Source organism: Budorcas taxicolor, chromosome 3, assembly GCF_023091745.1.
Source record: "Budorcas taxicolor isolate Tak-1 chromosome 3, Takin1.1, whole genome shotgun sequence".
In the NCBI taxonomy this organism is placed as follows: domain Eukaryota; kingdom Metazoa; phylum Chordata; class Mammalia; order Artiodactyla; family Bovidae; genus Budorcas; species Budorcas taxicolor.
This window is the reverse complement of record NC_068912.1, coordinates 95,803,459-95,816,921: the sequence shown is the minus strand read 5'-3', so window position 1 is coordinate 95,816,921 and position 13,463 is coordinate 95,803,459. Positions and strand designations below refer to the sequence as shown.

Genomic DNA, 13,463 nt, shown 5'->3' with positions numbered 1-13,463 from the left:
CCTCATCATACCAGGCAATCCAACTCTCTGTCTTGCATTGTTTTGCTCTTATTTTTTTGGTTGTATTTTCCCTGGTAGCTCAGACGGTAAAGAATCCACCTGTAATGCAGAAGACCCAAGTTCGATCCCTGGGTCAGGAAGATCCCCTGGAGAAGGGAATGGCAACCCAACTCCAGTATTCTTGCCTGGAGAATTCCACAGACAAAGGACCCTGTCAGGCTACAGTCCATGGGGTCACAAACAGTCAGACACGACTGAGCAACTTTCAGCCTCAATTACAATCTTCTGGTATTTCCTTATGACCTTCTTTTGTTTAGAATTCTATTTGCTTGTTTTATTTATCTTACAAGATTTAGGTCAGAAGTACCTCCTCTAAAAATCTCCCTCAACTTCTAAGGCAGATGAAGTACCTCTCCTCTTTGATCCTAAAGCATTTTATAGATCTATTTATATATTGTTTTATCTTCCTTACTAGGGCTTCCCAGGTGGTGCTAGTGGTAAATAACCTGCCTTCAATGCTGGAGATATATAAAAGATGCAGGTTCAATCCCTGGGTCAAGAAGGTCCCCTGGAGGAAGGCATGGCAACCCACTCCAGTATTCTTGCCTGGAGAATCCCAAGGACAGAGGAGCCTGGAAGGCTATAGTCCATAGGGTTGCAAAGAGTCGGACATGACTGAAGTGAACTGCACACATTTTCCCTACTAGACTGTGGACACGTCAAGGACAGGAAACCTCTATATCCTGGGTCCTTAAATAGGCATACAATAAATATTTATGGCCTTCAATTCAATCAACATCCCTAACAGTTAAGGGCAAAGAAGAGATCATAAAACCGATTAATTCATTATCAGAAGTCAAAACTTTCCACAATATACTTAAACACAAGAACTTAGAATACCTGTTTCACTGAGGTTGAAGCTCTACTTTAAACAATATTGTAAATTTCTCATAAAAAAGGCAGAAAGAATGTGAGTACCTTCACTAAGTGCTCTCAAATGAAATCAGTTTGGAGCAGTTTTCATTAAGATGAATTGAATGTGTATCGTGAGAAACACTTTATCAAATGTAGTGTTTTACTTAGTGATTAACTATATACCAGTTGATGAAGCTCCCCAAATCCTTTGTAATCCCACCACTCCAATAAACATTTAATGAGTATATAAGTTCAAAAAGCCTAGCAGAGGATTTAAACCTTCAATCTTGTTTTTATTTACTCTTAGAACTCAATTTCTCACTTCAAGTGAAGACTGCTGGTGCTCAAGGCTCATCTGTTGCCCTGGTAAAATTAATGTGTCTCCCACAGTTTGAATTAAACATGTGATGTTTAAGATGAAAGAAATTTAGTAACAATCCCATAGTATCAGTCATACTTGCCTTAAAATGTTTGAACATAATAGGAAAACTCTTCTTAAAAATGATTCATTCAGAGGTTTTTAAAAAAAATATCAAAAACAATTTCTTTTAACTTTCAAATGTGCAGTCTGAAAGAAGAGATGAGTTTGATAACTGAATACAGTAGTTTAGCAGTTAGCACTGAAAAGCTTCTGGAAGTAAGATGGTATAGTATAAAACACACTTTTATATGTTACAACACCTGCACTTTTACTTGGCCTCTACTGCTTACCCTTGATTTGCCTTTGGTTAAGTCATGTAGCTTTTCTGAGCTTCCTCATCTCTACAATTGGAATACTGACATTACATATCCCTATCTCACTGGTTTGTTGTGGGGTTGAAATATGTATGCATAGGAAAAAGCTTCACAAACCATAGTACACCATATAAACCTAAAGCAGTAGTACTATTTCTATACTTTCTAGACAATTGTTTTTAATTTTAAAGGAATATGTATATAATTTGGTTGATGACTAAAATAAATGTTTCTTCTCAGATTTAATTTTGAATAACTTATCCACTATGCAGATAAATCTTAAGTTTACAGCAATGTAATAAATGATACATAAACTGCTATTGACCTTCAACTTGGAAAAGAGAAATGAAGAAAGAAAAAATCCCTGGACAAGCAGAAAAAGATAAAGATGGTTTAGGAGTCCAAAGAAGTCAATGGATTTTGGCATCAATCTAATATAAAATAACACATTTAATTACATGAACCAATGACTTTCAGTTGTTAAAATACTAATTCACTAATCAAAAGCAAACAATCAACTGTTTCATTAGAAATACCAGAAATTATTAAGAGTTTATGTTCCTCTGGGGATCAGCAGTCTGAATAAATCCAAATACCAATTTACTGTACAAAGGCATGCAGTAAAAAGTTCTTTCATCTATTACATATTGTATATTTAAATAAAATATCATCACTGAAAGTTATAATGGTTCTAATAGCTTTTTAAATGGAATTCAACAGATGACTATGCCTGTTTGGGAGCTATATTTAGATTATAAAAGACCCTTGTATTTTCTTGTTACTCCAACTGCTTAGCAATCTTGCCGGAAAGCAGAGACAAATTAATCCCAAATACATTCATACCCAGCAATGAATTGAAAAACAGATTATTTTAGAACTATAAATATTCTTTCACACATATTTATGTTCAACAATAAGTGATTGTTTAAATAAAATAACACTGCCATACAGTGATGCACTCTATAACCATTAAAAATCTGATTATAATAAAGTATTCAGCATTACTTAAAAAGCATTCTTGCAAAAAAAAAAAAAAGAAATTCACCTGAATCTAACAAAGCTTTAAGCCTTAATATCCATTTCTCAGGAAATACAGAGATAGAAGAACAAGTTAAATAATATCACAAGGAAACAATAACACAAATCGAGAATTTAGAACAATTTGTAATCATCCAACATGATTTCTTCACAAAGCAAATGTCATAAAAACAGGCGGTGGGGAATAAAGGGAGTGTTTGCTTAAAAGGGTATAAGAAATCTAACTAACAAATATAATTTGTTATCCTTGACTGGATCATGGTTTCCCAATCAACCAGTGAAGTTTGAATATGCACTGGATACTAGATGATGTTAGGAAGTTATTATTAATTATGTTACAAGCAATACTGGTATTGTGATTCTGTAGGAAAATATCATTATTTTTGAAAAGTGTATGCAGCTGTTTTTACAGGTAAACTATGATGTCACCTTGAAATGGCTTAGCAAAAATAATGAATATATAAGGGTATCCTAACTTATGCAGTTTAAGTTTCAATAATTTCAAAAGTTTAACTGCTAAAACTTAAAAAAAAATTTGCAACTTAGATTTCTTTTATATTTGCTTTTATGAATTTTGAATAATAAATTCAAAATTATTTTCTGTTCCAGTCAAAGTTTGCCATTTTCAATCAGAGGGACTGAAACAAAAATTTACCATAAAAATTTATTAATCAAAATCATAAATCTAATAGCATAAATAATGTAAATAATTAAATCTCAAATGCTGCTTCTTTATAAGTATGTAGCAGTTAAACTTTTGAAGTTATAAGGCTTAAAATTCCATTAAAACTTTAGGATGTCCTATATATAAAGAACCAAACATGGGGTAAAATTTTAGTGATTATTAAGTCTAGGTATAGGTGATTTGAGTGTTTATTGTACTATTCCTTTACTTTTTCTGTATTAAAAATTATTTTAGTAAAAGTTGAAATATTATAAAATATAATTAAGGAAATGATCATATAATATTAAAATATGAAAATAAGCTGTTTTAATGGGATTATAACATGACCAATTTCTTGTTAAATGTGTAAATGGGTTCAACAAAATATATAATAAAAAATGGAAAGAACATATCATAAAGCTAATCTGCATTAGAATGTATTCTTTGTGCTTTTTAGTATCTTCTAAAACCTGTATAGAAACTATAACACTATATTACTTAAATATATGTCTTCAAAAATAAAATCCATTTAATATAGTTTTAATAGTTAAAAAATTGATGGTTAAAACAGACTTTACATGGGCTATTCAGCTATTCTTAGGGTAAAGAACAGTTTTATGTTTCTTAATCTAATTCACTGAGCTATCAATGACAGATTTAAGTTGATCACTAATTACTGTCTTGGAATTCCATTTTTCAAAGTTGTTTTATTTATTTTTTTTAAACATAACCACATTTATTTAAGAATGTATTCCAATATTAAATGGCAAAATTCAACAATGCAAAAACCACAATTACTTTTGCACCAACCTAACAGTAAATTAATTATTATTTTTCTTTAGGTCATAAGTAGAAACTAGAAATTCCAGAGCCATCCTTGCACTCTATTCTCAAAATTCCTAATTCTAAAACTTTTACTCTAACTCCATCTACACATTAGTCCTTCCTTCCTCCCTTTTTTCCTTGATTCATTAAACATTCAGAGTATTTACCTAACCAGGCAAAGAGCAAGATGAAAGGTATTCTTAACAGTAAGGCAGCATTAGAAAAGAGTAAGATTATGGGGAAATACAAATAGTATACTACTGCTACATTAATTAAGTGTAAGGCAGGAAATGGGAAAAGCTGAAGCTGTACAGGTAGGCAAGAGCCAGATAACTGAGGCCTGGACTGCAGTGTCAACATATAAATAGAATAATCACATAGAATCTTCTTGCTCAAAATATAACTACTGATTTCTTGTTACATATTTCAATCTTCTTGATTTTAAGATCACAAAGCTCATTTCTGTATTTAAAGAAAAATCTTCTTGTCTTAAATGACTTTTAGGAAAAAATATTACAGTTATTAGATATATACTATTAGATGGAATAATCATTTGGGGAAAAGACTGAAGGACAAATCCTTTAGCAAGAAACTGTCAATCACATAACTAAAAAGAATACAAGTACATAGCCTGGTCTCTTCTAAGCATGTTCACCTCTTTTTCCCCCTTTAAAAAAAAGAAAGAAAGAAAGAAACCCTGTTTCAAAGCTTGACAAAGTCTTCTGCAAGAGCCAGTAGTACCCTATCATACTACTGCTCTCTGACTGAAATAGGCATCTTGGTGATGATTAGGTTGGGAAATGGACCAAAAACAAAATCAAGTCTTCAATCTGAAAAAAGCGGAAAACATTAAGCATTGCCTCAGGCCTGGTGGTAAACCTATGGGATGCATTGTTTAGTTTAAAAAGGTAAATCGCACTTACATCTCGGGCTTTCACATAGAAGGCCTCTTGAAAAGCTGCTTCTAATGAGCCAATAAAAAATACAGGATGGCAGTCACCATATCTATAGGAAAAATTGCATCTATTAATTAAAATACATTTCAAATTTACTTCAAGTTTCACAAGTCTAACCAATGACTTTTAAGTAAATGTTGGGGCTAATGTCTTCAGTATAGACAAAACATTGAAATATTTCTTTAAAGGCTTCATTAGTTTTTTGAACTCTTCTTGGCCTCTAGTGATAGATCAGAACACTGGAATTTTAAGTACATCAAGCAAATGGACTTAGTAACTGCCCCACTGCCATTTATAAGTAGTAATTCCTGGTTACCCATTTCCCTAAGATTTCCTGATTACAACAGCCTTAAGTTTCCATTTTAGTTCATTTATTGTGGAAGTCCAACACAGAGAGAAAAGATGGTCCCTTGCTAAGTTTCCAAATTACATTACATCAGAAAATAGATCTAAAGAGAAATATCATTTACATGAAAATTTAGGTTTAAATATTTAAACACCTTAGGAGAATCTCAAATACACAGAAAAATTTGTATTAGACTATTAAAAGAAGAAATGCTAAATGATTCCAAAATAATTAAAAGATTCATTTACATTTAAAAATGTTTAATTGTCTTTTTATCCAATAATTTAAAAAATATTTTGTTTGTCCTAGGATATACTAAAAATTAGTATCCTATACCTAGTCCTTTTGGACTTCCCTAGTGACTCAGCATTACAGAATCTGCCTGCACTGCAGGAGATGTGGGTTTGATCTCTGTGTTGCGAAGATCCCCTGGAGAAGAAAATGGCAACCCACTCCAGTATTCTTGCCTGGGAAACCCCATGGTCTGAGAAGCCTGGCAGACTATGGTCCATGGGGTCACAAAAGAGCTGGACATGACACAGTGACTAAACAACAACAGCCTAGTCCTTTTGCAAATATCGTCAAGATATTAAATTAGTAATCCATTTATTATGCTTCTATAATGACACAGAGATAAGATAAACACATCTCTGAAGTGGCATAAGTAGTTTATAGTTATCTGATTGGAACACTCTATATTCACTATCAGGACTATATGTGTAGATAAACGTATACTTTGAATACTTTAAGGATAAATTTTAAAACAATCTATGATTAAAGTTGTTTCAAAAAAAAATCACAGTAGCATTAAAAGAACATCAATTTATATAGTCAATGTCCTAACCCTACCTTGAAGAAAACTCTGCTGTAAATTGTAATAAGGCATCTCCTTCATTTTCTGCGTTTTCTGGCACTAAAAAACAAACAAAAGAAAAAACAAAAACAAAAAACCAAAACAAATAGACACAAAAAACAAACCACATAACATCTAATCCCACATATAAGAAATATATTTAATCAATAAAGAGGAAATAAAATTAAATTTTCGCTTCTGTGATATATCTGAGAAGACATTTTAACTCCAGCTACATTAGATTTGAAGATTTCATCAAACCTTAGAAAAGAACCCCCAAAAATGTCAAGCTCATGAATTTTTGAAAACTGACACAATCTTGCTAGGTGTTCAAAATATGTGCCAGTCATCAATTATGATTTCAAAGTTTTCTTGAGGAATGACACTTGTAATTAAATTATATAAAAAGGCTCTCAAATTAAAGACCTAATGGGAAAAATCAACTTTATGTAAATATCACATCTATTTCTGCCCATAAAGGTTCCCTAATTTCAGAGTAAATGAGTCATTTATGGGCTTAGTTTAACAATCATCTTGTATGTAGTATCACTTAAGATCCTACACTGCATCCTGTCAAGCGCAAGTGAGGGAGATGATATAGTTTACTTTTTTCCCTCCAAACATGGGTGAATGGAAAAGTAATATAACTACTGATAAAACTGGTATCTCCAATAAGATGTGTGGTGATAACTATAGTCACAAAAAGTACAGCTATTTTATCAACTTCCAGACTTCAAGTAGATAGACGAATTCAGGGAAACAAGTTACATTCCCTTGAGTTTTTAATGAATTTTACTAAAGTACTGGGAATGGTTGGGCTTAAGATCAAAACTTAAGAGGCTCTAGTTCCTATGAATAATGTCTGCTTGCTACATTTTATCTCTCCAAACCTGAAAGTCAGGAAGAAATTCTTAAGTTCATCGCTCCACATAAATTGCTGAACTAGGAAGGAGAATCATAATGTTGGACCCAAGGAGCTATTAATACTTACTCATTGGAGATTTTCTCAGGGCAGATGACGCCATGCCGAATACTTCTCCATCATCCACCCCAAATTCGGAAGCATCTTCAAAGTCATCTCCATCACTATCACTAACCATATGAACATCGGTGCTTTGCTATTTAAGAAAAGTCCTATAATTAGTTTCATACTGACTTTAGGAAATCAAATTCCTAACATACAAGTTATATAATCACAATAGGGCATTAGAATTATAAAAATTTTATTAAATAAGATGCTATTTGCTAGAGTAAAGCTTAATATTTCTCATTTTAAGGCTTATATATATATATTAAATATATTTCTAATCTTGCTATGATACCCCTACTAAAGGATGGAGGCTGAGGGAAAATGAAGGATGCTTATAAAATCAATGAAGACTGGGGTTTTTTATCAGTTTTATCCCCAGCCTATAGTACACAATTAAGAGCACAATAAACAAAGGAAATCAGAGAAGGTGATGGCATCCCACTCCAGTACTCTTGCCTGGAAAACCCCATGGACGGAGGAGCCTGGTAGGCTGCAGTCCATGGGATCGTGAAGAGTCAGACACAACTGAGCGACTTCACTTTCACTTTTCAGTTTCATGCACTGGAGAAGGAAATGGCAACCCACTCCAGTGTTCTTGCCTGGAGAATCCCAGGGACGGGGGAGCCTAGTGGGCTGCCGTCTATGGGGTCGCACAGAGTCGGACACGACTGAAGCGACTTAGCAGCAGCAAACAAGGAAATGGGTAAAATCTAAGACGTCAGAGATAAATAAGCTATACAGGTCTTTCAGAAAGCTTATGGGCAGGAGTAATGATAACATTTTAAAACTTGCCATTCCTTATTGCAAAGGTTCTCAAATTTCTCATTAGTGAAATATGGTATGCCACCTCCATGGTATTTTTGGAAGGTAACACAAAATAATATACGAAAGGTCTTTTAAACTGAAGGCTATTAAATGAGATGCTTCAATTACAATGATGCTTCAATTCAGTAAACGTTTACTGAGAATTTACTACATGCTAGGCACTAGTGGTGTTGGAGAAGACACTTGAGAGTCCCTTGGACTGCAAGGAGATCCAACCAGTCCATTCTGAAGGAGATCAACCCTGGGATTTCTTTGGAAGGAATGATGCTAAAGCTGAAGCTCCAGTACGTTGGCCACATCATGTGAAGAGTTGACTCATTGGAAAAGACTCTGATGCTGGGAGGGATTGGGGGCAGGAGAAGAAGGGGACGACCCAGGATGAGATGGCTGGATGGCATCACGGACTCGATGGATGTGAGTCTGAGTGAACTCCTGGAGATGGTGATGGACAGGGAGGCCTGGCGTGCTGCGATTCATGGGGTCGCAAAGAGTCAGACACCACTGAGCGACTGAACTGAACTGAACTGAGGCACTGGTAAATATCCTCTGTTTATTTTGTTTTCGGCAACCTCAATTGAGATGTAAGGTACTACAATGAAAAACATTACTTTCAAAATATGAATTCAGCCCCTGATCTCTAAATTAGAGATTAAAAAAATTATTTAATGTTTTGGTTGCATTTGTGCTGGGCTTTTGTTGCTGCCAACAGGCTTCCTCTGGTTGTAGCATACAGACTTCCTCTAGTTACGGAAAGGGGATACTCATTGCAGTGGCTTCTCTTGTCGTGGACCATGGGCTTTAGGGTGCACGGACTTAGTTGTCCTGTGGCACATGGGATCTTTCCCGAACAGGAATCGAACTTCTGTTTCCTGCACTGGCAGGCAGATTCTTAACCACTGGACCACCAGGGAAGTCTGAAATACCAAACATTTGAATTGGGTTGTGAATACTGACAAATATTTACATCTTGGATAACAAGGGTGCCCCAGCAACGTATCTGGCTAAATGCCTGTATGTACTATGTTTAATAAATCAGGTCTACAAAGATCACTTAATAAATGAAGTTTCTATATTTTAAATTATGGTGGTGTGCACCTAAATTATTAAAATGTATTAAAAGGAACTCAGGAGCAAAGATCCATGAAACTTGTCTAGAGGGGATGTTATAGTTCAGTCAGCCATAGAATTATAGATACTAAAACTGGAAGGGATTTTAAAGATCTCTCACTAATGGGTTTCATGTTTCTTTTCACAGAGTTACCTAGCTGTCCTTTTGTTTTTGTTCAGTCACTCAGTTGTGTCCAACTCTTTGTGACTCCATGGATTGCAGCACGCCAGGATTCCCTGTCCTTCACCTTCTTCCCAAGTTTGCTCAAACTCATGTCCATTTAGTTGGTGATGTCATCCAACCATCTCATTCTCTAGTGCCCCCTTCTCCTCCTGCCTTCCATCTTTAGCAGCATCAGGATCTTTTCCAGTGATCAGCTCTTCGCACCAGATGGCCAAAGAGCTTCAGCATCAGTTCTTTCCAATGAATATTCAGGATTGATTTCCTTTAGGATGGACTGGTTGGATCTCCTTGTAGCCCAACAGACTCTCAAGAGTCTTCTCCAGCACCACAGTTCAAAGGCACCAATTCTTCAGTACTTAGCCTTCTTTATTGTCCAGCTCTCACATCCAAACACAACTACTGGAAAAACCATAGCTTTGACAGTACAGACCTTTCTTAGCAAAGTTATCTCTCTGCTTTTTAATATGCTGTCTAGGCTTTTCATAGCTTTTCCTCCAAGGAGGAAGCATCTTTTAATTTTATGGCTGCAGTCACTGTCCACAGAGATTTTGAAGCCCAGGAAAATAAAGTCTGTGACTATCTCCATTGTTTCCCCATCTATTTGCCATGAAGTGATAGCACGGGATGTTATATTTTTAGTTTTTTGAATGTTGAGTTTTAAGCCAACTTTTTCATTCTCATCAAGAAGCTCTTTAATTCCTCTTCACTTTCTGCCATTAGGGTGGTGCACTGGCAAATACGAGGTTATTGATATTCTCCTGGCAATCTTGATTTCAGCTTGTGAGTCATCCAGGAGTAGATATTATGGTCATCTGAATTAAATTCACCCATTCCGGTCCATTTTAGTTCACCGATTCCTAAAATGTCAATGTTCACTCTTGCTATCTCCTGTTTTGACCATTTTCAATTTACCTTGTTTCATGGACCTAACATTCCAGGTTCCTATGCAATACTGTTCTTTTCAGAATTGGACTTTACTTTCACCACCAGACAAATCTACACCTGGGCTCTGTTTCCACTTTGGCTCAGCCTCTTCATTCCTCCTGGAGCTGTTTTTCCGCTCTTCTCTAGTAGCATATTGGACACCTACTGACACGGGAGGTTCATCTTTGAGGTTATATCTTTTTGCCTTTTCATATTGTTCATGGGGTTCTCAAGGCAAGAATGCTGACGTGGTTTGCCATTTCCTTCTCCCGTGGACCACATTTTGTCAGAACTCTCCACCATGACCGGACCATCTTGGGTGACCCTACATGCGGTGGCTCATAGTTTCACTGAGTAAGGCAAGGCTGTGATCCATTTGATCAGTTTGGTTAGTTTTTTGTGATTGCTGTTTTCATTCTGTCTGCCCTCTGATGGATAAGCATAAGAGGCCTGTGCAAACTTCTGGGTGGGAGGGACTGGCTATAGGGAAAACTGGGTCTTTTTCTGGTGGACAAAACTAGGCTCAGTAAGTCTTTAATCCAATTTTCTGCTGGTGGGTGGAAACTCAGGCCAAATGTAACCTCTTTCAAAAGGACTTAGGCTAGCCTGAAATGAAATATGTTGACTTGGCAGGCTTTTCCTCCTTGGACATAACCAAACATTAATTTCCAAACTTGTAACATTTTCCCTCTTATCTTAAAGACAGTTTTCCCAATGGTTTGAATAGAGAAGGTACATAATACTTATTGGAAAAATGAAATGAATGGTTCTTGCCCTAAGCATCTTCTATCCTGACTTTACCACTATTTCTTACAGAAGCCTTGGTTCCATTTGCAATCCTAATGTTTCTTAAGTGTTTTGCTTTGTGGAGTCAAGATCTCCTCTTTATTTCAGCAATTCAACAGCTTAAAAATTTAAACCCTTTCTCATATCAAAACAGCGAGGGAACCTACTCTTCAAAATAACATTTTGTAGGACCATAACTGAACTAAAAAGCCTCTTGATGAAAGTGAAAGAGGAGAGTGAAAAGTTGGCTTAAAGCTAAACATTCAGAAAACTAACATCATGGCATCCGGTCCCATCACTTCATGGGAAATAGATGGGGAAACAGTGGAAACAGTGCCAGACTTTATTTTGGGGGGGCTCCAAAATCACTGCAGATGGTGACTGCAGCCATGAAATTAAAAGACGCTTACTCCTTGGAAGAAAAGTTATGACCAATCTAGATAGTATATTCAAAAGCAGAGACATTACTTTGCCGACTAAGGACCATCTAGTCAAGGCTATGATTTTTCCTGTGGTCACGTATGTATGTGAGAGTTGGACTGTGAAGAAGGCAGAGCGCCGAAGAATTAATGCTTTTGAACTGTGGTGTTGGAGAAGACTCTTGAGAGTCCCTTGGACTGCAAGGAGATACAACCAGTCCATTCTGAAGGAGATCAGCCCTGGGATTTCTTTGGAAGGAATGATGCTAAAGCTGAAACTCCAGTACGTTGGCCACCTCATGCGAAGAGTTGACTCATTGGAAAAGACTCTGATGCTGGGAGGGATTGGGAGCAGGAGGAGAAGGGGACGACCGAGGATGAGCTGACTGGATGGTATCACTAACTCGATGGACATGAGTCTGAGTGAACTCTGGGAGTTGGTGATGGACAGGGAGGCCTGGCGTGCTGCGATTCATGGGGTCGCATATAGTCGGACACGACTGAGCGACTGAACTGAACTGAACTGAACAGTACGTGAATTCCATCTGTGCTTCAGGTAGGCAAATATCTGGAGCATGAACTGCCTTTGAATTTTGAGGCTCAGTCTTTAAACAGGTAAAGGCTCAGGATATAAAAGGTACACTATACATTCCTTTAGAGTACTTAGCCAGGCTCACAGACAAGTGGAAAGAAACAAAGGTCCAGTATGACAAACTTTCTCGTATTCTCAGTCAGCTAAGCTATGATCTCAGCCTTCACTTAGTCTTGCCTATCACTTACTCTCCCTTTAAGAGGCATCAGATTAAGAAGGCGGTTTGGAGGACAGAAGGATAAAAAAGAAAGAAATTGTTCTATATATTATCTCCGCACCCCCCCTCACTGTTTTACCTTACTATCTCACATCTATCCTTTCTCCTAATCTAGTTTTCAGACAAATAAAAAACACTTTTCGTAAAAATAGGACTTGACCTCATACTAGGAAGGTGATTTTAATTTTGTGCCTATGTAATGCATTGTTTTTTCTTCACAAAGTATAGAATTTCCAATTCTCTTAAGAGAGAGATCCTAGAAAGACAAACCCTACAACAAGAATATCTTCAAAGGAGGCTAACTAAAAAGCCGATTTTGTTGAAAAAATTATATTTCAAATATAAATTATTGAACTATCTGCAAGAATGAGCTACTTAATTATGTATAAGGAACTCCCAATCTCTTCACATTTTCTTATCAGCCATCTAACAGGTTAGGAAAAGCTTCGTCCAAAAAATGAGACAAATAATCTTTTCTCTTTAATGTTTGCTGATGAGAATAGATAATCTCTTGGTTCAGAGATGGTTACCCTAAAATTCTTTGAATTCAGAGAACTATTTATTGAGAATTTTTAAATAAAGGTAAAAATAAAGTGATTAACCTCCAATTAAAATAAATAAATTTATATTAAAAAATAAATAAATAGTCAAGATCAAAGTGTTTCAAAGGAAAAAAAAATTAGTGATTCTATTTTGGCTTACTGCATTCACTTATTCCCTTCATCATTTAAAATATATCCATTAGCCCTACTAAGTGCTACATAGCCTGGACCTGGATGAAAGATATAGTGTATGTTCTTTCATGGAATATAATGTAATATATTTGCGACCCCAAGCACTGTAGCCCGCCAGGCTCCTCTGTCCATGGGATTCTCCAGGCAAGAATACTGGAGTGGATTGCCATTCCCTTCTCCAGAGGATCTTCCTGACCCAGGGATCGAGCCTACATCTCCTGCATCGCAAACAGATTCTTTACCATCTAAGCTTCAGGGACGATCCAATGTAATATACAGTTACAGGTAATTATAATAACTAACAATAAGTGTT

General features: G+C 36.0%; 1 protein-coding gene across 1 annotated transcript in view; it reads right to left on the bottom strand.

The window, feature by feature from the left end:
* The window catches only part of FAF1 (Fas associated factor 1), a 487,842-nt gene that overhangs the window by 152,396 nt on the left and 321,983 nt on the right, over positions 1-13,463 (bottom strand). Inside the window, exons 10-12 of the mRNA XM_052636540.1 lie at positions 7,324-7,450; positions 6,329-6,392; positions 5,101-5,182 (exon numbers count right to left, since the gene is read on the bottom strand). Coding sequence (XP_052492500.1) covers positions 5,101-5,182; positions 6,329-6,392; positions 7,324-7,450 — 273 coding nt within the window. The remainder of the gene's footprint in view (positions 1-5,100; positions 5,183-6,328; positions 6,393-7,323; positions 7,451-13,463) is intronic.